The sequence below is a fragment of the Anolis sagrei genome, chromosome 7 (genome assembly GCF_037176765.1).
Source record: "Anolis sagrei isolate rAnoSag1 chromosome 7, rAnoSag1.mat, whole genome shotgun sequence".
Lineage (NCBI taxonomy): Eukaryota > Metazoa > Chordata > Lepidosauria > Squamata > Dactyloidae > Anolis > Anolis sagrei.
In genome coordinates, this window is record NC_090027.1 from 2804043 (window position 1) to 2829422 (window position 25380).

The window sequence follows — 25380 nt, forward strand, 5'->3', positions numbered from 1 at the left end:
ACCTCTTTGCAGGTAAAGGTAAAGATTTTCCCCTGACTCTGGGTGATGGTGCTCATCTCCATTCCTAAGCCGAAGAGCTGGTGTTGTCCGTAGACACCTCCAAGGTCATGTGGCTGGCAAGACTGCATGGAGTGCCCTTATCTTCTTGCCAAAGCAGTACCTATTGATCTACTCACATTTGAATGTTTTCAAATTGCTAGGTTGGCAGAAGCTGGGGCTGACAGTGGAAGCTCACGCCACTTCCCGGATTCGAACCTGCGACCTTTCAGTCAGCAAGGTCAGCAGCTCAGAGGTTTAACCCACTCCGTCACTGGACCTTTGACTGTAGGTGAACTATAAATCCCAGCAACTACAACTCCCAAATGTCAAGGTCTATTTTCTCCAAACTCCATCAGTCTTCACATTTGGACGTATTGAGCATTTGTGCCAAGTTTGTGCCGACTCCCAAATGACAAAATCAATCTTCCCTGCAAACCCCACCAGTATTCAAATTCGGCTGTATTGGGTCTTTGTGCCAAATTTGGTCCAGTGAATGAAAATCCATCCTGCACACCAATTATTTACATGACGATTCATAACAGTAGCAAAATTACAGTTATGAAGTAGCAACCAAAATAATGTTATGCTTGGGAGTCACCATAACATGAGGAACTGGATTAAGGGGTCGTGGCATTAGGAAGTTTGAGAAGCACTGCAAACTGTTTACCTGGCAGAACCAAAATCTTGGAAGTGCTTTTGGTCTTCTGAAAGTCTTAATCTGCCTTTGGGAAGAAGAAGAAAAAGGGAGGAAGGAGGTAAGGAAGGAGAGAAGGAGGGAGGGAAGGAATGAAGGAAGGAAGGAAGGAGGGAAGGAGGGAAGGAGGGAAGGAAGGAGAGAAGGAAGGAAGGAAGGAAAGAAGGAAGGGGGGAAGGATTGAAGGAAGGAAAGAAAGAAGGAAGGGGGGAAGGATTGAAGGAAGGAAAGAAGGAAGGAAAGAAGGAAGGGGGGAAGGAGTGAAAGAAGGAGGGAAGGAGTGAAGGAAGGAATGAGAGAAAGAAAGGAGGAGGGAAGGAAAGGGAAGGAAGGAGAGATAGAAGGAAGGGTGAAAGGAGAGAAGGAAGGAGAGAAGGAAAGAAGGAAGAAGGAGGAGGAAGGAATGAAGGAGAGAAGGAAGGAGAGAAGGAAGGAAAGAGAGAAGGAATGAAGGAAGAAAGGAGAGGAAGGAGAAGGAATGAAGGAAGGAAGGAGAGAAGGAAGGAGGGAAGGAGAGAAAGAAGGAAGGAAGGAAGGAAGGGGAGTAAAAAATGAGGAAGGAAGGAGAGAAGGAATGAAGGAAGGAGAGAAAAAAGTGAGGAAGGAAGGAAGGAGAGAAAAAAGTGAGGGAGGAAGGAGAGAAGGAATGAAGGAAGGACAGAAAAAAGTGAGGAAGGAAGGAAGAAGAGAAGGAAGAAAGGAGAGAAGGAAGGAAGGAAGGTGGGAAAGAAGGAAGCAAGGAGAGAAGGAAGGAAGGAGAGAAAGAAGGATGGAAGGAAGGAATGAAGGAAGGAGAGAAAAAAGTGAGGAAGGAAGGAAGGAAAGAGAAGGAATGAAGAAGAGAAGGAAAGAAAGTGGGAAAGAAGGAAGGAAGGAGAGAAGGAAGGAAGGAAGGAGAGAAGGAATGAAGGAAGGAAGGTGGGAAAGAAGGAAGGAAGGAAGGAAGGAGAGAAGGAAAGAAGGTGGGAAGGAAGGAGAGAAGGAAGGAAGGAAGGAAGGAAGGAAGGAAGGAAGGAAGGAAGGAAGGAGAGAAGGAATGAAGGAAGGAAGGTGGGAAAGTAGGAAGGAAGGAGAGAAGGAAAGAAGGTTGGAATGAAGGAAGGAGAGAAGGAAGGAAGGAGAGAGGGAATGAAGGAAGGTGGGAAAGAAGGAAAGAAGAAGAGATGAAGAAGGAAGGAGAAGGAAAGAGGGAAGGAAGGAAGGAGAGGAAGGAAGGAAGGAAGGAAGGAAGGAAGGAAGGAAGGAAGGAAGGAAGGAGGGAGGGAGGGAGAGAAGCGCTCTGAGCTCTCCCTCTGTGTGTGTATCTCTCTTTCCCAAGGCGCCCCTCTCCAAAGGCCTTCTCCTCCGCCCTTGCGCTTTGGGCTTGGCTTTCCCCTCTTCCTCCTCCTCCTCCTCCTCCTCCTCTTCCTCCGGGAAAGCCTCTCCTGTGGGCGGGGAGAGTTGGGAGGGCTCCTCCTCGGGGGTGTTTCCCGGGAAGCCAGGCCAGGAGGGGCCAGGGAGGCCCACTCGCCCGCCTCGGAGGGAGGGATGGCTGCTTGGAGCTGCTGGAGCTGGAGCTGCTGCTGGTGCGCCTGGCTGGGGCTGCTCCTGGGCGCCTTGAGCGCGCAGGCCGAGCGCCCAGGTAAGGAAGGCTCTCCCTCCTCTGTGCGGCTCTCCGTGGGCATTTCCCCCTCGGTTTGGGTGCCCTCCTTCTCCTTGGACTCTGGCCTTTCAGCCCCCGAGAGCCTTGCGCCATTCGGCTCCGGGTTGCCCCTCTCCCACTCGGGGAAAGAGGGCCCCCCTTCCCGTCTCCAAATCCCTGCGCGCCTCTGTCCTTTGGAGAGTTGGGCAGATGCCCACAGGAGACTCCCAGCCATCTTCGCCTCCCTTTCGGGCCTGTTGGTTGGCATTTGGAGGGGATTAGAAGCCCCCTTCGGGATCAGGACTAAGGTCTCTCTGGGGCGGCCTAAGACCTTTCACTGCCTGAGGCACAGCCATGGGGAGCACCCCAATCTCTCCCCCTTCTGCTCACATCAAGAGGGAAGTGGCCCTTGGGGTCTCTTCCAGCTCCAGGGTTCTCTTCCTCTGGCAATAGAATTCCAACCACACTCTCCATTGGAAGCACTCAAGACCTGCTGCCTACACTGGCAGCCTCATTTTGCCTAATGTTTTGGTGGTACACTGGGCAAACATTGTCACCTGTGCAGTGACACAAAGTTATGGCTTGTCTTGGCAGGATTTTCGAAGAGGCCGAGAGAGCATGACTTTCCTAAGTGGGTTTTCGTGGCAGAGGCGCCTTCTACACAGCCATATAATCCAGATTATTAAATCAGGTGATCTGCATGATCTGCTTCGAACTGGATTTTATGAGTCTACACTGCCATATAATCCAGTTCAAAGGAGATAATCTGGATTTTATATATTAACTAGCTGTACCTGCCACACTTTGCTGTGGCCAACCTGCCCTCCCTCCTTCTCTTCTTTATTTTTCTCTCCCTTCTCTCCCTCTTCCTCTTTCCCCCTTTTCTTTCCCCTCTTTCCTTCTCTCCTTCCTTCCTTCTCTTCCTCTTCCTTTCCTTCCCCCCTTTTCTTTCCCTCCCTCTTTCTCTCCTTCTTTCCTTCTCTCCTTCCTTATCTTCCTCTTCCTCTTTCCCCCTTTTCTTTCCCTTCTTTCCTTCTCTCCTTCCTTCCTTCTCTTCCTCTTCCTTTCCTTCCCCCTTTTCTTTCCCTCCCTCTTTCTCTCCTTCTTTCCTTCTCTCCTTCCTTCCTTCCTTCCTTCCTTCCTTCCTTCCTTCCTTATCTTCCTCTTCCTCTTTCCTCCTTTTCTTTCCCTTCTTTCCTTCTCCCCTTCTTTCCTTCTCTCCTTCCTTCCTTCTCTTCCTCTTCCCTTCCTTCCCCCCTTTTCGTTCCCTCCCTCTTTCTCTCCTTCTTTCCTTTTCTCCTTCCTTCCTTCCTTCCTTCCTTATCTTCCTCTTTCACCCTTTTCTTTCCCTTCTTTCCTTCTCTCCTTCCTTCCTTCTCTTCCTCTTCCCTTCCTTCCCCCCTTTTCGTTCCCTCCCTCTTTCTCTCCTTCTTTCCTTCTCTCCTTCTTTCCTTCCTTATCTTTCTCTTCCTCTTTCCCCCTTTTCTTTCCTTTCCTTCTCCCCTTCTTTCCTTCTCTCCTTCCTTCCTTCTCTTCCTCTTCCCTTCCTTCCCCTCTTTTCATTCCCTCCCTCTTTCTCTCCTTCTCTCCTTCCTTCCTTCCTTCCTTCCTTCTCTTCTTCTTCCCTTCCCCCTTTTCTTTCCCTTCTTTCCTTCTCTCCTTCCTTCTTCTCTGCTTCATTCGGAAGATTGCTGCACTCGCAGAGCTCAGGCGGTGTTATATTTCGGTGTCAATGTTGGCTTTGGTGGAGAAGTGGTTGGCTGGTGTCTGCTGGAACAGCACCTTGGTTTTCTCGATGTTCAATGACAGGCCGAGCTTCTCGTATGCTTCTGCGAAGGTGTTTAGAGTGGCTTGTAGATCTTCTTCTGAATGCGCACAGACGATGTTGTCATCAGCATATTGGAGTTCTATAACAGATGTTGTGTAACCTTGGTGGTGTTGAATTTCAGCGTCAATGTTGACTTTTGTGGAGAGGTGTCTGCCAAGGGAGCGGAAATGATCAACATTTTCTAATGTTACACCATTATGCTGTATTGCTGGCATTGGAGAGGGGTTGGTTGGCGTCTGCTGGAAGAGCACTTTGGTTTTTTCGATGTTTAGTGACAGGCCAAGCTTCTCGTATGCTTCTGTGAAGGTGTTTAGAGTGGCTTGTAGATCGTCTTCTGAATGCGCACAGACGATGTTGTCATCAGCATACTGGAGTTCTATAACAGATGTTGTTGTAACCTTGGTGGTGTTGAATTTCAGGGTTAATGTTGACTTTTGTGGAGAGGTGGCTGCCGAGGTCTCTTCCAACTCTTTGATTCTATGATTCTAAGGTAGCAGAAATGATCAACATTTTCTAATGTTACACCATTAAGCTGTATCTCTGGCTTTGGAGAGGGGTTGGCTGGTGTCTGCTGGAAGAGCACTTTGGTTTTCTCAATGTTCAATGACAGGCCGAGCTTCTCGTATGCTTCCGCGAAGGTATTTAGAGTGGCTTGTAGATCTTCTTCTGAATGCGCACAGACGACGTTGTCATCAGCATACTGGAGTTCTATAACAGATGTTGTTGTAACCTTGGTGGTGTTGAATTTCAGCATCCATGTTGACTTTTGTGGCTGCCAAAGGAGCGGAACTGGTCCACATTTTCTAATGTTACACCATTAAGCTGTATATCTGGCATTGGAGAGGGATTGGCAGGTGACTACTGGAAGAGCACTTTGGTTTTCTCAATGTCTAGTGACAGGCCAAGCTTCTTGTATGCTTTTGCGAAGGTGTTTAGAGTGGCTTGTAGATCTTCTTCTGAATGCGCACAGACTACGTTGTCATCAGCATACTGGAGTTCTATAACAGATGTTGTTGTAACCTTGGTGGTGTTGAATTTCAGCGTCAATGTTGACTTTTGTGGAGAGGTGTCTGCCAAGGGAGCGGAAATGATCAACATTTTCTAATGTTACACCATTATGCTGTATTGCTGGCATTGGAGAGGGGTTGGTTGGCGTCTGCTGGAAGAGCACTTTGGTTTTTTCGATGTTTAGTGACAGGCCAAGCTTCTCGTATGCTTCTGTGAAGGTGTTTAGAGTGGCTTGTAGATCTTCTTCTGAATGCGCACAGACGATGTTGTCATCAGCATACTGGAGTTCTATAACAGATGTTGTTGTAACCTTGGTGGTGTTGAATTTCAGCGTTAATGTTGACTTTTGTGGAGAGGTGGCTGCCGAGGTCTCTTCCAACTCTTTGATTCTATGATTCTATGATTCTAAGATAGCAGAAATGATCAACATTTCCTAATGTTACACCATTAAGCTGTATCTATGGCTTTGGAGAGGGGTTGGCTGGTGTCTGCTGGAAGAGCACTTTGGTTTTCTCAATGTTCAATGACAGGCCGAGCTTCTCGTATGCTTCCGCGAAGGTATTTAGAGTGGCTTGTAGATCTTCTTCTGAATGCGCACAGACGACGTTGTCATCAGCATACTGGAGTTCTATAACAGATGTTGTTGTAACCTTGGTGGTGTTGAATTTCAGCATCCATGTTGACTTTTGTGGCTGCCAAAGGAGCGGAACTGGTCCACATTTTCTAATGTTACACCATTAAGCTGTATATCTGGCATTGGAGAGGGATTGGCAGGTGACTACTGGAAGAGCACTTTGGTTTTCTCAATGTCTAGTGACAGGCCAAGCTTCTTGTATGCTTTTGCGAAGGTGTTTAGAGTGGCTTGTAGATCTTCTTCTGAATGCGCACAGACTACGTTGTCATCAGCATACTGGAGTTCTATAACAGATGTTGTTGTAACCTTGGTGGTGTTGAATTTCAGCGTCAATGTTGACTTTTGTGGAGAGGTGTCTGCCAAGGGAGCGGAAATGATCAACATTTTCTAATGTTACACCATTATGCTGTATTGCTGGCATTGGAGAGGGGTTGGTTGGCGTCTGCTGGAAGAGCACTTTGGTTTTTTCGATGTTTAGTGACAGGCCAAGCTTCTCGTATGCTTCTGTGAAGGTGTTTAGAGTGGCTTGTAGATCTTCTTCTGAATGCGCACAGACGATGTTGTCATCAGCATACTGGAGTTCTATAACAGATGTTGTTGTAACCTTGGTGGTGTTGAATTTCAGCGTTAATGTTGACTTTTGTGGAGAGGTGGCTGCCGAGGTCTCTTCCAACTCTTTGATTCTATGATTCTATGATTCTAAGATAGCAGAAATGATCAACATTTCCTAATGTTACACCATTAAGCTGTATCTATGGCTTTGGAGAGGGGTTGGCTGGTGTCTGCTGGAAGAGCACTTTGGTTTTCTCAATGTTCAATGACAGGCCGAGCTTCTCGTATGCTTCTGTGAAGGTGTTTAGAGTGGCTTGTAGGTCTTCTTCTGAATGTGCACAAACAATGTTGTCATCAGCATACTGGAGTTCTATAACAGATGTTGTGTAACCTTGGTGGTGTTGAATTTCAGCATCCATGTTGACTTTTGTGGAGAAGTGGCTGCCAAAGGAGCGGAACTGGTCCACATTTTCTAATGTTACACCATTAAGCTGTATGTCTGGCATTGGAGAGGGATTGGCAGGTGACTACTGGAAGAGCACTTTGGTTTTCTCAATGTCTAGTGACAGGCCAAGCTTCTCGTATGCTTTTGCGAAGGTGTTTAGAGTGGCTTGTAGATCTTCTTCTGAATGCGCACAGACTACGTTGTCATCAGCATACTGGAGTTCTATAACAGATGTTGTTGTAACCTTGGTGGTGTTGAATTTCAGCATCCATGTTGACTTTTGTGGAGAGGTGGCTGCCAAAGGAGCGGAACTGGTCCACATTTTCTAATGTTACACCATTAAGCTGTATGTCTGGCATTGGAGAGGGATTGGCCGGTGACTGCTGGGAGAGCACTTTGGTTTTCTTGATGTCCAGTGAGAGGCTGACCTTCTCGTATGCTTCTGCGAAGGTGTTTAGATCTTCTTCTGAATGCGCATAGATCTTCTTCTAGATCTTCTTCTGAATGCTTGTAGATCTTCTTCTGATATTCTTCTGAATGCGCATAAACGACGTTGTCATCAGCATACATCAACATATATGGCATTGTAAAAGGGGCTGAATCGTAGGATCATAGAAGACATTGCAAGCCAGAGATGGCTCTGCTGTTTCCTTCTTCTGAAATATAACCCGCTGTGATATGCTGCTTTTTAACACATGCATTTATGTATTATGTATTTATATTCGACCCTCCTCCTCCCCCCCCCCCCGCAGGGGACTCAGGGCGGGTTACCATGTACATATACATGGCAAACATTCAATGCCATAGACACACAACATATATAGACAGAAGTGTACATATACATGGCAAACATTCAATGCCATAGACACACAACATATATAGACAGAAATGTACATATACATGGCAAACATTCAATGTCATAGACACACAACATATATAGACAGAAATGTACATATACATGGCAAGCATTCAATGTCATAGACACACAACATATATAGACAGAAATGTACATATACATGGCAAGCATTCAATGCCATAGACACACAACATATATAGACAGAAATGTACATATGCATGGCAAACATTCAATGCCATAGACACACAATATATATAGACAGAAATGTACATATGCATGGCAAACATTCAATGTCATAGACACACAACATATATAGACAGAAATGTACATATGCATGGCAAACATTCAATGCCATAGACACACAACATATGTAGACAGAAATGTACATATACACGGCAAACATTCAATGTCATAGACACACAACATATATAGACAGAAATGTACATATACATGGCAAACATTCAATGTCATAGACACACAACATATATAGACAGAAATGTACATATACACGGCAAACATTCAATGTCATAGACACACAACATATATAGACAGAAATGTACATACACATGGCAAACATTCAATGTCATAGACACACAACATATATAGACAGAAATGTACATATACACGGCAAACATTCAATGTCATAGACACACAACATATATAGACAGAAATGTACATATACATGGCAAACATTCAATGTCATAGACACACAACATATATAGACAGAAATGTACATATACACGGCAAACATTCAATGTCATAGACACACAACATATATAGACAGAAATGTACATATACACGGCAAACATTCAATGTCATAGACACACAACATATATAGACAGAAATGTACATATACACGGCAAACATTCAATGTCATAGACACACAACATATATAGACAGAAATGTACATATGCATGGCAAACATTCAATGCCATAGACACACAACATATATAGACAGAAATGTACATATGCATGGCAAACATTCAATGCCACAGACACACAACATATATAGACAGAAATGTACATATGCATGGCAAACATTCAATGCCACAGACACACAACATATATAGGCAGAAATGTACATATACATGGCAAACATTCAATGCCATAGACACACAACATATATAGACAGAAATGTACATATGCATGGCAAACATTCAATGCCATAGACACACAACATATATAGGCAGAAATGTACATATGCATGGCAAACATTCAATGCCACAGACACACAACATATATAGACAGAAATGTACATATACATGGCAAACATTCAATGCCACAGACACACAACATATATAGACAGAAATGTACATATACATGGCAAACATTCAATGCCATAGACACACAACATATATAGACAGAAATGTACATATACATGGCAAACATTCAATGTCATAGACACACAACATATATAGACAGAAATGTACATATACATGGCAAGCATTCAATGTCATAGACACACAACATATATAGACAGAAATGTACATATACATGGCAAGCATTCAATGCCATAGACACACAACATATATAGACAGAAATGTACATATGCATGGCAAACATTCAATGCCATAGACACACAACATATATAGACAGAAATGTACATATGCATGGCAAACATTCAATGTCATAGACACACAACATATATAGACAGAAATGTACATATGCATGGCAAACATTCAATGCCATAGACACACAACATATGTAGACAGAAATGTACATATACACGGCAAACATTCAATGTCATAGACACACAACATATATAGACAGAAATGTACATATACACGGCAAACATTCAATGTCATAGACACACAACATATATAGACAGAAATGTACATATACACGGCAAACATTCAATGTCATAGACACACAACATATATAGACAGAAATGTACATACACATGGCAAACATTCAATGCCATAGACACACAACATATATAGGCAGAAATGTACATATACATGGCAAACATTCAATGCCATAGACACACAACATATATAGACAGAAATGTACATATGCATGGCAAACATTCAATGCCATAGACACACAACATATATAGACAGAAATGTACATATACATGGCAAACATTCAATGCCATAGACACACAACATATATAGACAGAAATGTACATATACATGGCAAACATTCAATGCCATAGACACACAACATATATTGACAGAAATGTACATACACATGGCAAACATTCAATGCCATAGACACACAACATATATAGACAGAAATGTACATATACATGGCAAACATTCAATGCCATAGACACACAACATATATTGACAGAAATGTACATACACATGGCAAACATTCAATGCCATAGACACACAACATATATAGGCAGAAATGTACATATACATGGCAAACATTCAATGCCATAGACACACAACATATATAGACAGAAATGTACATATACATGGCAAACATTCAATGCCATAGACACACAACATATATTGACAGAAATGTACATATACATGGCAAACATTCAATGTCATAGACACACAACATATATAGACAGAAATGTACATATACATGGCAAACATTCAATGCCACAGACACACAACATATATAGACAGAAATGTACATATACATGGCAAACATTCAATGCCACAGACACACAACATATATAGACAGAAATGTACATATGCATGGCAAACATTCAATGCCATAGACACACAACATATATAGACAGAAATGTACATATGCATGGCAAACATTCAATGTCATAGACACACAACATATATAGACAGAAATGTACATATACATGGCAAACATTCAATGTCATAGACACACAACATATATAGACAGAAATGTACATATACATGGCAAGCATTCAATGCCATAGACACACAACATATATAGACAGAAATGTACATATGCATGGCAAACATTCAATGCCATAGACACACAACATATATAGACAGAAATGTACATATACACGGCAAACATTCAATGTCATAGACACACAACATATATAGACAGAAATGTACATACGCATGGCAAACATTCAATGCCATAGACACACAACATATATAGACAGAAATGTACATATACATGGCAAACATTCAATGCCATAGACACACAACATATATTGACAGAAATGTACATACACATGGCAAACATTCAATGCCATAGACACACAACATATATAGACAGAAATGTACATATACATGGCAAACATTCAATGCCATAGACACACAACATATATTGACAGAAATGTACATACACATGGCAAACATTCAATGCCATAGACACACAACATATATAGGCAGAAATGTACATATACATGGCAAACATTCAATGCCATAGACACACAACATATATAGACAGAAATGTACATATACATGGCAAACATTCAATGCCATAGACACACAACATATATTGACAGAAATGTACATATACATGGCAAACATTCAATGTCATAGACACACAACATATATAGACAGAAATGTACATATACATGGCAAACATTCAATGCCACAGACACACAACATATATAGACAGAAATGTACATATACATGGCAAACATTCAATGCCATAGACACACAACATATATAGGCAGAAATGTACATATACATGGCAAACATTCAATGCCATAGACACACAACATATATAGACAGAAATGTACATATACATGGCAAACATTCAATGCCATAGACACACAACATATATTGACAGAAATGTACATATACATGGCAAACATTCAATGCCATAGACACACAACATATATAGACAGAAATGTACATATACATGGCAAACATTCAATGCCATAGACACACAACATATATAGACAGAAATGTACATATACATGGCAAACATTCAATGCCACAGACACACAACATATATAGACAGAAATGTACATATACATGGCAAACATTCAATGTCATAGACACACAACATATATAGACAGACACACAGAGGCTATTTAACATTCCAGCTTTCGTGAGGGTATTCTGGAGGGTATTGCCAGAGATGTTTATGACATCGTAAAATAGTTAAATTAGCTTCCCCGCATAAGCGGTACCTAAATTTCCTACTTGACAGATGCAACTGTCTATCGGGCTGCAAAGGTCGACAGCAAGCTACACAATGGTCGGAAGCTCACTCTGACCCAGGCTGGCTTCGAACTCATAACCTTCTGGTCAGTAGTGATCTTAATGCAGCTGACTCCCAACCAGACATGCCACAGTCCCAGGTCGTTGTTGTTGTTGTTGTTGTTGTTGTTTGCCTTTAAGTCATTTCCAGTTTATGGTGACTGCAAGGAGACTCTATCATGGAGTTTTCTTTATGTAAGTCTAGCTTGGGTACCCGGCATTGCCTGGGCTATTAGAAGAAGTCAACCCATGAAACTCTATCAATACTTAAAGTTTGCTATGTTGGGAAAGTTTGCTTGAGATGCATCATCGGTGGGGTTCAGTGTGCTCTCTGGCTGCAGAATAATAATAATAATAATAATAATAATAATAATAATAATAGAAGAGAAACAACTGGAAAAGCTGACACGATACGAGTATTTAAATATCAAACTGCAAAGACTCTGGCACAAGATAGTCAAGGTGGTCCCAGTGGTGATCGGCACACTGGGTGCAGTGCCTAAAGACCTTGGCCTGCACTTAAACACAATCAGTGCTGACAAAATCCCCACCTGTCAGCTGCAAAAGGCCACCCTACTGGGGTCTGCACGCATTATTTGCCTATACATCACACAGTCCTACACACTTGGGAAGTGTCCTACATGTGATTCAATACAACAGCCAGTAGAGTGATCTTGTCTGCTGTTGATTCATCTTGTTGTGTTTCAAATAATAATAATAATAATAATAATAATAATAATAATAATAATAATAATAATAATAATGTGGTCCCACTGGTGATCGGCACACTGGGTGCAGTGCCTAAAGACCTTGGCCTGCACTTAAACACAATCGGTGCTGACAAAATTACCACCTGTCATCTGCAAAAGGCCACCTTACTGGGATCTGTACGCATTATTTGCCTATATATCACACAGTCCTACACACTTGGGAAGTGTCCTACATGTGATTCAATACAACAGCCAGTAGAGTGATCTTGTCTGCTGTGGACTCATTTTGTTGTGTTTCAAATAATAATAATAATAATAATAATAATAATAATAATAATGTGGTCCCAGTGGTGATCGGCACACTGGGTGCAGTGCCTAAAGACCTTGGCCTGCACTTAAACACAATCAGTGCTGACAAATTCACCACCTGTCATCTGCAAAAGGCCACCTTACTGGGATCTGTACGCATTATTTGCCTATATATCACACAGTCCTACACACTTGGGAAGTGTCCTACATGTGATTCAATACAACAGCCAGTAGAGTGATCTTGTCTGCTGTGGACTCATTTTGTTGTGTTTCAAATAATAATAATAATAATAATAATAATAATAATAATAATAATAATAATGTGGTCCCAGTGGTGATCGGCACACTGGGTGCAGTGCCTAAAGACCTTGGCCTGCACTTAAACACAATCAGTGCTGACAAATTCACCACCTGTCATCTGCAAAAGGCCACCTTACTGGGATCTGTACACATTATTTGCCTATATATCACACAGTCCTACACACTTGGGAAGTGTCCGATGTGTGATCCAATACAACAGCCAGCAGAGTGATCTTGTCTGCTGTGGACTCATTTTGTTGTGTTTCAAATAATAATAATAATAATAATAATAATAATAATAATAATAATAATAATGTGGTCCCAGTGGTGATTGGCAAACTGGGTGCAGTGCCTAAAGACCTTGGCCTGCACTTAAACACAATCAGTGCTGACAAATTCACCACCTGTCATCTGCAAAAGGCCACCTTACTGGGATCTGTACGCATTATTTGCCTATATATCACACAGTCCTACACACTTGGGAAGTGTCCTATATGTGATTCAATACAACAGCCAGTAGGGTGATCTTGTCTGCTGTTGATTCATCTTGTTGTGTTTCTAATAATAATAATAGTAATAATAATAATAATAATAATAATAATGTGGTCCCAGTGGTGATCGGCACACTGGGTGCAGTGCCTAAAGACCTTGGCCTGCACTTAAACACAATCAGTGCTGACAAATTCACCACCTGTCATCTGCAAAAGGCCACCTTACTGGGATCTGTACGCATTATTTGCCTATATATCACACCGTTCTACACACTTGGGAAGTGTCCGATGTGTGATCCAATACAACAGCCAGTAGAGTGATCTTGTCTGCTGTGGACTCATTTTGTTGTGTTTCAAATAATAATAATAATAATAATAATAATAATAATAATAATAATAATAATAATGTGGTCCCAGTGGTGATCGGCACACTGGGTGCAGTGCCTAAAGACCTTGGCCTGCACTTAAACACAATCGGCGCTGACAAGATTACCATCTGCCAGCTGCAAAAGGCCACCTTACTGGGATCATGTCTGTGTTTTAGATGGATTAGGGATCAGCTGGTTTTCCCTGTAATAGGCAGTATGAGCACCTAGAGCTTCGAAGAGCTTCTGTTCTACCATCTCAAAGCTCCCTGCTTGAGCAGCAATGGCACTCCACTTACTCCTCCACTTGCGACGGAGGAGGAAGCGAGAGGAGGGCCTCTCCAGAAGATCGAATTGCAACTCCCACCATGGTGGGTCAATCCCATCAAATCCCTCCAGTACAGTATTTCTCCACCTTCCTAATGCTGCGACCCCTTAATACAGTGACCCTTGTTGTGGTGACCCCCGGCCATAACATTATTTTCATTGCTACTTCACAACTGTAATTTTGTAATTATAAATCGTAATGTAAATATCTGATCTGCAGTGTGTCTTTTCATTCCCTGGACCAAAACTTGGCACAAATATCCGATGTGCCCAAATTTGAATATTGGTGGGGTTGGGGGGTGAGTTGGTTTTGTCATTTGGGAGTTGTAGTTGCTGGGATTTATAGTTAACCTGGTTGCTTCTGGCACGGCCTGCCTCAGGGGAGCGTGCTTGCCCCATGTTCAACATCTACACAAATGACCAGCCACTGCCAGAAGGGACAGAGAGCTTCGTCTATGCAGATGATCGTGTCATCACTGCTCAAGAAGGGAGCTTTGAGATGGTGGAACAGAAGCTCTCCAAAGCTCTAGGTGCTTTTACTGCCTATTACAGGGGAAACCAACTGATCCCTAATCCATCTAAAACACAGACATGTGCTTTTCATCTCAAGAACAGACATGCATCCCGAGCTCTGAAGATCACCTGGGAAGGAATCCCACGGGAGCATTGCAGCGCACCCAAATACCTGGGATGAGTCACTCTGGACCGTGCTCTGACCTACAAGAAGCACTGCCTGAACATCAAGCAAAAAGTGAGTGCTAGAAACAATATCATACAAAAGCTGACTGGCACAACCTGGGGATCACAACCAGACACAGTGAAGACATCTGCCCTTGCGCTGTGCTACTCTGCTGCTGAGTATGTATGCCCGGTGTGGAACACATCTCACCACGCTAAAATAGTGGATGTGGCTCTTAATGAGACATGCCGCATTATCACGGGGTGTCTGCGCCCTACACCACTGGAGAAATTACACTGCTTAGCCGGTATCGCACCACCTGACATCTGCCGGGAAGTAGCAGCCAATAGTGAAAGGACCAAGGCAGAGACATCTCCAGCTCATCCCTTGTTTGAGTATCAGCCAGCACGTCAATGACTTAAATCAAGAAATAGTTTTCTAAGATCTACAGAGACACTCGCTGGAACACCTCAGCAAGCGAGAGTCCAAAAGTGGCAGGCTCAAACCCAGAGCCTCAACCAATGGCTGATCCCAAACGAGAGACTCCCCCCTGGGCACACAGAAGATTGGGCGACTTGGAAGGCACTGAACAGACTGCGCTCCGGCACCACGAGATGCAGAGCCAACCTCAAGAAATGGGGCTACAAAGTGGAATCCACGACTTGCGAGTACGGAGAGGAGCAAACCACTGACCATCTGATGCGATGCACCCTGAGCCCTGCCACATGTACAAGGGAGGACCTTCTTGCGGCAACACCAGAGGCACTCCAAGGGGACAGATACTGGTCAAAGGACATTTAATCAACTACCAAACTTCACAAATTTTGTATTTTGTCTGTTTGTTTGCTTTATTCTGTTAGAAATGTAATATAATTGACTGGTTGCCCTGACACGACAAATACATAAATTCACTGGACCAAAACTTGGTACAAATATGCCCAAATCTGAATATTGGTGGGGTTGTGGGGTGGGTTGATTTTGTCATTTGGGAGTTGTAGTTCCTGGGATTTATCGTTAACCTACAATCAAAGAGCACGCCTTGAGCCACGGCAGTTCTGTGCCAAAGGAGACTGGTGCCTTGCCAAACTACAAATCCCCAGATCCCATGCGGTTGAGCCGTGGCAGTTCAAGTGGGTTCAAACTGCATCCATTCTGCAGTGTGGAATCACCCTTGATCCCTTCCATGCCAGCAAAGAAACAATATTTGCATTGTTTTCCGGCCCTTTGATACTTCAGATCTTTGCCTGTGATAGAAAAGGACACTGTTTCCAGAAAGTTTGTAACTTACCCACATAGCGCAAGATAATGGAAAGAACGTTTCACTCTCCATGGTATCCTCGCCTTTCTTACAAGCCGTAGATGCAAATCCCCACTGGGACATGGAAATCCACTTTGGAGCAACCTTGGGCAAGCCGTATTCGTTCCTCCGAAAAGGAAGGCATTGTTGTTGCCGCTGGTTATTTATATCCCGACCTTTTTCCCAAGGCAACTTGGAAAAGTTAAAATAAGGCTAGAAATATTTCCATTCTGCACAACTTAAACTAACAACATTGAAAGGAATGAAAAGTGATTGATTCAATCGGTGTTTTTCAACCTGGGGGTCAGGACCCTGGGTGGGGGGGGGGGGAATCGCAAAAGACCACCAGGAAACACAGTATTTTTTGTTGGTCACGAGGATTCTGTGTGGCCCAATTCCCTCATTTGTGGGGTTCAGAATGCCCTTTGATTGTAGGTGAACTATAAACCCCAGCAACTACAACTCCCAAATGTCAAGGTCTGTTTTCCCCAAACTCCACCGGTGTTCACATTTCGGCATCTTGTGTATTTGTGCCAAGTTTGGTCCACATCCATCATTGTTTGAGTCCAGAGTGCTCTCTGGATGTAGGTGAACTACAACTCCAAAACTCAAGGTCAATGCCCACCAAACCCATCCAGTATTTTCTGTTGGTCATGGGAGTTATGTGTGCCAAGTTTGGTTCAATTCCATCGTTGGTAGAGTTCGGAATGCTCTTTGATTGTAGGTGAACTATAAACTCCAGCAACTACAACTCCCAAATGTCAAGGTCTGTTTTCCACAAACTCCACCGGTGTTCACATTTCGGCATCTTGCGTATTTGTGCCAAGTTTGGCGCTGATCTATCATTGTATGAGTCCAGAGTGCTCTCTGGATGTAGGTGAACTACAACTCCAAAGCTCAAGGCCAATGCCCTCTAAACCCGTCCAGTATTTTCTGTTGGTCGTGGGAGTTCTGGGTGCCAAGATTCAGTTCAATTCTATTGCAGGTAAGGTTTAGAATGCTATTTGATTGTAGGTGAACTATACATCTCAGCAACTACAACTCCCAAATGTCAAGGACTGTTTTCTCCAAGCTCCACCAGTATTCAAATTTGGACATATTGAGCATTTGTGCCAAGTTTGGTCCAGATCCATCATTGTTTGAGTCCACAGTGCTCTATGGATGTAGGTGAACTACAACTCCAAAACTCAATGTCAGTGCCCACCAAACCCTTCCAGTATTTTCTCCTGGTCATGAGAGTTCTGTATGCCAAGTATGGTTCAATTCCATAATTGGTGTAGTTCAGAATGCTCTTTGATTGTAGGTGAACTATAAATCCCAGCAACTACAACTCCCAAATGATAAAATCGAATTGTTTTTGAGTGAAGGACATACATTGGGTTGTTAGGTGTATGCTGTCCCAATTTGGTGTCAATTTGTCCAGTGGTTTTTAAGTTATATTAATCTCAGAAACGAACATTACATTTTAGTAATATAGACACACACACACACATATACACACTAGCTGTCCCCTGCCACATGTTGCTGTGGCCTGCTCTGTGTATAGTCTGCATTCATTCTGCAGACTCCAACATTCGAATAGGGCTCTGGTTTATAGTATCATCTGAAAGAAGAAACAGGAAAGACTCCCCTTGTCTGTGTTTTCTAGGGAGACTTCCAATTGCTTAGCTATTTGAACGAATTATACACTGGAGGAAACGCACATCAAAAGCGAAATGTGTGCCTTGAACCAAAACAAACCCATGGAGTCGCCGTGTGGAGACTTCCGGGATGGATAGAACAATCTTTAAAACATGTCCTTTAATGATATCCTGTCTAGAACGAGCAGGATGTTATTCGAGGAGGAGGAGTTGGGCGTTCATAGCACATTCATGAATCTATATAAATAACAATGTAATGTTCGTTTGTGGGATTAACATAACTCAAAAGCCACTGAGCGAATTGACACCAAATTTGGACGCAAGACACCTCTCAGGCCAATGAGTAACCATCACTCATAAAAACACTAAAAAACACAGCGGAAGAGACTTAAAAAGTCAAAAAAAATTATAAAAAACACATTAAAATGCATGTGCAAAACCACATATATACACATATACACAAATATGGAGGTAAATTTCAGGCAAAAATGGGTATGATAAGAAACAAAGATGGCAGGGACCTAACAGAAGCTGAAGAGATCAAGAGAAGGTGGCAAGACTATACAAAAGATCTGTATAGGAAGGATAATAATATTGAGGATAGTTTTGATGGTGTGGTGAATGAATTAGAACCAGACATCCTGAGGAGTGAGGTTGAATGGGCCTTAAGAAGCATTGCTAACAACAAGGCAGCAGGAGACAACGGGATCTCAGCTGAACTATTGACAAGGACCTAACAGAAACTGATCAAGAGAAGGTAGCAAGACTATAAGAAGATCTGTATAGGAAGGATAATAATATTGAGGATAATTTTGATGGTGTGGTGAATGAATTAGAACCAGACATCCTGAGGAGTGAGGTTGAATGGGCCTTAAGAAGCATTGCTAACAACAAGGCAGCAGGAGACGACGGGATCTCAGCTGAACTATTGACAAGGACCTAACAGAAACTGATCAAGAGAAGGTAGCAAGACTATAAGAAGATCTGTATAGGAAGGATAATAATATTGAGGATAATTTTGATGGTGTGGTGAATGAATTAGAACCAGACATCCTGAGGAGTGAGGTTGAATGGGCCTTAAGAAGCATTGCTAACAACAAGGCAGCAGGAGACGGCGGGATCTCAGCTGAACTATTGACAAGGACCTAACAGAAACTGATCAAGAGAAGGTAGCAAGACTATACAGAAGATCTGTATAGGAAGATAATAATATCGAGGATAATTTTGATGGTGTGGTGAATGAATTAGAACCAGACATCCTGAGGAGTGAGGTTGAATGGGCCTTAAGAAGCATTGCTAACAACAAGGCAGCAGGAGACGACGGGATCTCAGCTGAACTATTGACAAGGACCTAATAGAAACTGATCAAGAGAAGGTAGCAAGACTATACAGAAGATCTGTATAGGAAGATAATAATATCGAGGATAGTTTTGATGGTGTGGTGAATGAATTAGAACCAGACATCCTGAGGAGTGAGGTTGAATGGGCCTTAAGAAGCATTGCTAACAACAAGGCAGCAGGAGACGACGGGATCCCAGCTGAACTATTGACAAGGACCTAACAGAAACTGATCAAGAGAAGGTAGCAAGACTATACAGAAGATCTGTATAGGAAGTTAATAATATCGAGGATAGTTTTGACGGTGTGGTGAATGAATTAGAACCAGACATCCTGAGGAGTGAGGTGGAATGGGCCTTAAGAAGCATTGCTAACAACAAGGCAGCAGGAGACGACGGGATCCCAGCTGAACTGTTTAAAATCTTAAAAGATGATGCTGTCAAGGTGATGCATGCCATATGCCAGCAAATATGGAAAACACAAATATGGAAAACACAGGCCATCAGACTGGAAAAAAATCAACTTATATCCCCATACCAAAAAAGGGAAATGCGAAAGACTGCTCCAACTTCCGTACAGTGGCCCTTATTTCTCATGCCAGGAAGGGAATGCTCAAGATCCTGCAAGGGAGAAGACTCCAGCAAGACATGGAGCGAGAGTTGCCAGATGTTCAAGCTGGGTTTAGAAAAGGCAGAGGAACGAGAGACCAGATTGCCAATATCCGGATGCTGGAGAATGGAGAAAGGCAGGGAGTGTCAGAAAAACATCTACTTCTGCTTCATTGACTATTCTAAAGCCTTTGACTGTGTGGATCATAATCAATGGTGGCAAGTTCTTGGTGGGATGGGCATCCCAAGCCCCCTTCCCTCTCTCCTGAGGAATCTGTACAAGGACCAAGGAGCCACAGTCAGAACTGACCACGGAACAGGAGACTGGTTCAAGATTGGGAAAGGCGTCCGGCAAGGCTGCATCCTCTCCCCCAACCTTTGTAACTTGTATGCAGAACACATCACGCGAGGATGTGCGGGGCTTGACGAATGCAAGGCTGGGGTGAAAATGGCTGGAAGAAACATCAACAACCTCAGATATGCAGATGACACCACTCTGATGGCCGAAAGCGAGGAGGAGCTGAGGAGCCTTCTAATCAAGGCGAAAGAAGAAAGCGCAAAAGCTGGGTTGCAGCTAAACGTCAAAAAAACCAAGATTATGGCAACAAGAATGATTGACAACTGGAAAATAGAGGGAGAAATTGTGGAGGCCGTGACAGACTTTGTATTTCTAGGTGCAAAGATGACTGCAGATGCAGACTGTGGCCAGAAAGTCAGGAGACGCTTCCTTCTTGGGAGGAGAGCAATGTCCAGTCTCGATAAAATAGTGAAGAGTAGAGACATCAGACTGGCAACCAAGATCCATTGCCTAGTCCAAGCCATGGTCTTCCCTGTAGTCACCTACGGATGTGAGAGATGGACCTTCGGGAAGGCTGAGCGAAGGAAGAGAGATGCTTTTGAGCTGTGGTGTTGGAGGAAAGTGCTGAGAGTGCCTTGGACTGCGAGAAGATCCAACCAGTCCATCCTCCAGTAAAGAAAGCCCGGCTGCTCACTGGAGGGAAGGAGACTAGAGACAAAGTTGAAGTCCTTTGGCCACATCATGAGGAGACAGCCAAGCCTAGAGAAGGGAATGATGGTGGGGAAAGTGGAAGGAAAAAGGAAGAGGGGCCGACCAAGGGCAAAAAGGATGGATGGCATCCTTGAAGTGATTGGACTGACCTTGAAGGAGCTGGGGGTGGTGACGGCCGACAGGGAGCTCTGGCGTAGGCTGGTCCATGAGGTCACGAAGAGTCAGAGACGACTGAACAAATGAACAACAACATATACACAGATATACACTCACAAAACACATATACACAGACTGGCAGGGAATGGCTAGTCTATATAAATAAAAATGTGTTGTTTGTGCAATGGGATGGGGAAATGTGCCAAATCAACACTGCATCTCATTCACGAAAGGAAAGGGCTGTCGCAAGAGTCGTGCACACCTTAATAGTTCCTATGATAATATTGTGGCACATACTTTGCTCCCATAATCAGAGGGAGAGCCGGGCTTATTAAATGGCCAAGTTGGAAAATCTAATTGTGACCGCCTGCCTTTGAATTAAGTAGTTGAAGCGAGGAATGCACCCATGCTGTAGCATGAATGCACTTTGATGCCACTGTAACTCCCATGGCTCAATGCTAAGGAGTCCAGCCGTGGGCTGCGAGAACAAAAATCCAGTCCGTGAACCTCCTACCTCTTTATTTCATTTTATTTCCCCTCATTTCCACAGGGCTGACCGTTGTATTTGACAGACCACATCAGCTCCGGATTATTAAATGTGGTTTTCTGTGGGTGGGTGAGCAGATCATAGAATCATAGAATCCTAGAATCAAAGAGTTGGAAGAGACCTCATGGGCCATCCAGTCCAACCCCATTCTGCCAAGAAGCAGGAACATTGCATTCAAATCACCCCTGACAAATGGCCATCCAGCCTCTGCTTAAAAGCCTCCAAAGAAGGAGCCTCCACCACACTCCGGGGCAGAGAGTTTCACTGCTGAACGGCTCTCACAGTCAGGAAGTTCTTCCTCATGTTCAGATGGAATCTCCTCTCTTGTAGTTTGAAGCCATTGTTCCATTGCGTCCTAGTCTCCAAGGAAGCAGAAAACAAGCTTGCTCCCTCCTCCTCCCTGTGGCTTCCTCTCACATATTTATACATGGCTATCATATCTCCTCTCAGCCTTCTCTTCTTCAGGCTAAACATGCCCAGCTCCCTAAGCCGCTCCTCATAGGGCTTGTTCTCCAGACCCTGGATCATTTTAGTCGCCCTCCTCTGGACACATTCCAGCTTATCAATATCTCTCTTGAATTGTGGTGCCCAGAATTGGACACAATATTCCAGATGTGGTCTAACCAAAGCGGAATAGAGCATGGGGAGCATGACTTCCTTAGATCTAGACACTAGGCTCCTATTGATGCAGATGGCGACTACTGGATGGCATATGTTCTGAATCAGAAACTAGAGCTGATGTGGTCTATCCAATGCAATTTTCTGAATTAGCACCCCAAATAATCAAACGAATTGACAACAGATTTGGACACAATACACCTATCAGGCCAATGAGTGACCATAACTCATAAAGACATTGAAAAACACAACGGAAGGGACTTAAAAAGCCAAAAACAACAACAACAACAACAACAACAAAATTACATTATTGTTGAAATCTTTCATGGCTGAAATCACTGGGTTGCTGTAGGTTTTTCGGGCTATATGGCCATGTTCTAGAAGCATTCTCTCCTGACGTTTTGCCTCTATCTATGGCAAGCATCCTCAGAGGTTGTGAGGTCTGACAGGCATCTTCTGAGGATGCCTGCCATAGATGCAGGCAAAACGTCAGGAGAGAATGCTTCTAGAACATAGTAACAACAACAACAATAATATACTGTGATCTGCACGCTTTATTCGCTGATACATCACACAGTCCTAGACACTTGGGAAGGGTCTGACGTGTGATCCAATGCAACAGCCAGCAGAGTGCTGTGGACTCATCTTGTTGTGTTTCAAATAATAATAGTAATCACACAATCCTAGACGCTTGGGAAGTGCTCGACTTGTGATTTTGTGATACGAAATCATAGAATCCAAGAGTTGGAAGAGACCTCCTGGGCAATCATCCAGTCCAACCCCATTCTGCCAAGAAGCAGGAATATTGCATTCAAAGCACCCCTGACAGATGGCCATCCAGCCTCTGTTTAAAAGCCTCCAAAGAAGGAGCCTCCACCACACTCCAGGGCAGAGAGTTCCACTGTTGAATGGCTCTCACAGTCAGGAAGTTCTTCCTCATGTTCAGATGGAGTCTCCTCTCTTGTAGTTTGAAGCCATTGTCCCATTGCGTCCTAGTCTCCAGGGAAGCAGAAAACAAGCTTGCTCCCTCCTCCTCCCTGTGGCTTCCCCTCACATATTTATACATGGCTATCATATCTCCTCTCCTCCTTCTCTTCTTCAGGCTAAACATGCCCAGCTCCTTAAGCCGCTCCTCATAGGGCTTGTTCTCCAGACCCTGGATCATTTTACCCGCCCTCCTCTGGACACATTCCAAACACTCAGCTAGACTGGTTTCCTTTTCTTCCCAAACCTTGGATGATCGGGATGTTTGTGTATCTACATCAATATATGTATACTACTGTGTAAACACATCTGTAGCATAGAAGCAACACTCATCTTGGACGTTTCCCATGAACTCGTGAGCCATGCAATTGGCTTTTCCTGTTTCTCACGTCCCTCTCCATTTCTAATCCTTCCAAGTTTCTTCTTCGAAACTCAGCACAAGGAAAAAAAGCCTAAAGCATTGCAGTCCTGGGTAGGATTTCAGTTCTAAAAAATACTGCATTTATAGTCGAAGGCTTTCACAGCCGGAATCACTGGGTTGTTGTAGTTTTTTTCGGGTTCTATGGCCATGTTCTAGAGGCATTTTCTCCTGACGCTTCGCCTGCATCTATGGCAAGCATCCTCAGAAGTAGTGAGGTCTTTTGGAAGTAGGACAATGGGTTTATATATCTGTGGAATGGCTGGGGTGGGGCAAAGAGCTCTTCTCTGCTGGAGCTAGGTGTGAATGTTTCAACTGACCACCTTCATTAGCATTTGAAGGCCTGGCTGAGCCTGGGAAAATCTCTTGTTGGTCTAGAGGCATTCTTTCCTGACATTTCGCCTGCATCTATGGCAAGCATCCTCAGAGGTAGTGAGGTCTGTTGGAACTAGGAAAATTGGGTTTATATATCTGTGGAATGACCAGGGTGGGACAAAGGACTCTTGTCTGCTGGAGCTAGGTGTGAATGTTTCAACTGACCACCTTGATTAGCATTTGATGGCCTGGCAGTGCCTGGGGCAATCTTTTGTTGAGAGGTAATTAGATGTCCCTGATTGTTTCCCCTCTGTTGTTGTGCTGTTGTAATTTTAGAGTTTTTTTTAATACTGGTAGCCAGATTTTGTTCATTTTCATGCTTTCCTCCTTTCTGTTGAAACTGTCCACATGCTTATGGATTTCAATGGCTTCTCTGTGTAGTCTGACATGGTGGTTGTTGGTGTGGTCCAGCATTTCTGTGTTCTCAAATAAAATGCTGTGTCCAGGCTGGTTCATCAGGTGCTCTGCTATGGCTGACTTCTCTGGCCATTTTTAGAGTTGTAGTTCACCTACATCTAGAGTAGGGGTCCTCAAACTTTTTAAACCAGGGGCCAGTTCACTGTCCCTCAGACCGATGGAGGGCCGGACTATAGTTTTTTTTTTTAAAAAAAATCAATTAAAAATCCCTATGCACATTGCGCATATCTTATTTTGCGGTGTGGGAGGGCCCTTAGAGGGAGGGGGTTCTTTCTATCCCTCTTTAAGGCAGTAATTCCAGGAGCAGAGAATGGGAAATCTTCCTATTTCTAGTCTGAACAAAATCTGGCTACCAGTATTAAAAAAAACTCTAAAATTATAACTGTAAATAAAGAACAACCCTCAAACACAGGGGAACTCCAGACAAGAAACAGTCAGGGCCAGCTAATCCCCTCTCAACAAAGGATTCTCCCTAAAAACCGTCAGGCTATGAAATGGTCATCAAGGTGGCCAATTGAAACATTCATACCTACCTCCAACAGACAAGAGTTCTTTCTCCCACCCTAGATCTTCCACAATTTTCCTGGTTAAAAGTTTTCCTCTGACATGAAGTCCAGTCGTGTCTGACTCTTGGGTGTGGGGCTCATCTGCATGTCTAAGTTGAAGAGCCGGCGTTGTCCGTAGACACCTCCAAGGTCATGTGGCCAGCATGACTGCATGGAGCGCCAGGGCAGCCTCCCTTGGCTGGCTCACGCTGCCCATCGGGCCTGATGGATAGCGTGAGCCTGACAAGGGAGCAGCAGCCCCGTGCGGCCTACTTGCGAGTAAAATTAAATCCAGACAAGACAGAGGTCCTACTGGTCAGTCGTAAGGCCGAACAGGGTATAGGGTTACAGCCTGTACTGGATGGGGTTACACTCCCCCTGAAGTCGCAGGTTCGCAGCTTGGGAGTGATCCTGGATTCACCGCTGAGCCTGGAACCCCAGGTCTCGGCGGTGGCCGGGAGAGCTTTTGT

General features: G+C 43.7%; 1 protein-coding gene across 1 annotated transcript in view; it reads left to right on the plus strand.

The window, feature by feature from the left end:
• Positions 1-2046: 2046 nt before the first annotated feature.
• Positions 2047-25380, plus strand: part of ADAM9 (ADAM metallopeptidase domain 9) — a 106130-nt gene continuing 82796 nt past the window's right edge. Inside the window, exon 1 of the mRNA XM_067470646.1 lies at positions 2047-2354. Coding sequence (XP_067326747.1) covers positions 2261-2354 — 94 coding nt within the window. The 5' untranslated portion in view covers positions 2047-2260. The remainder of the gene's footprint in view (positions 2355-25380) is intronic.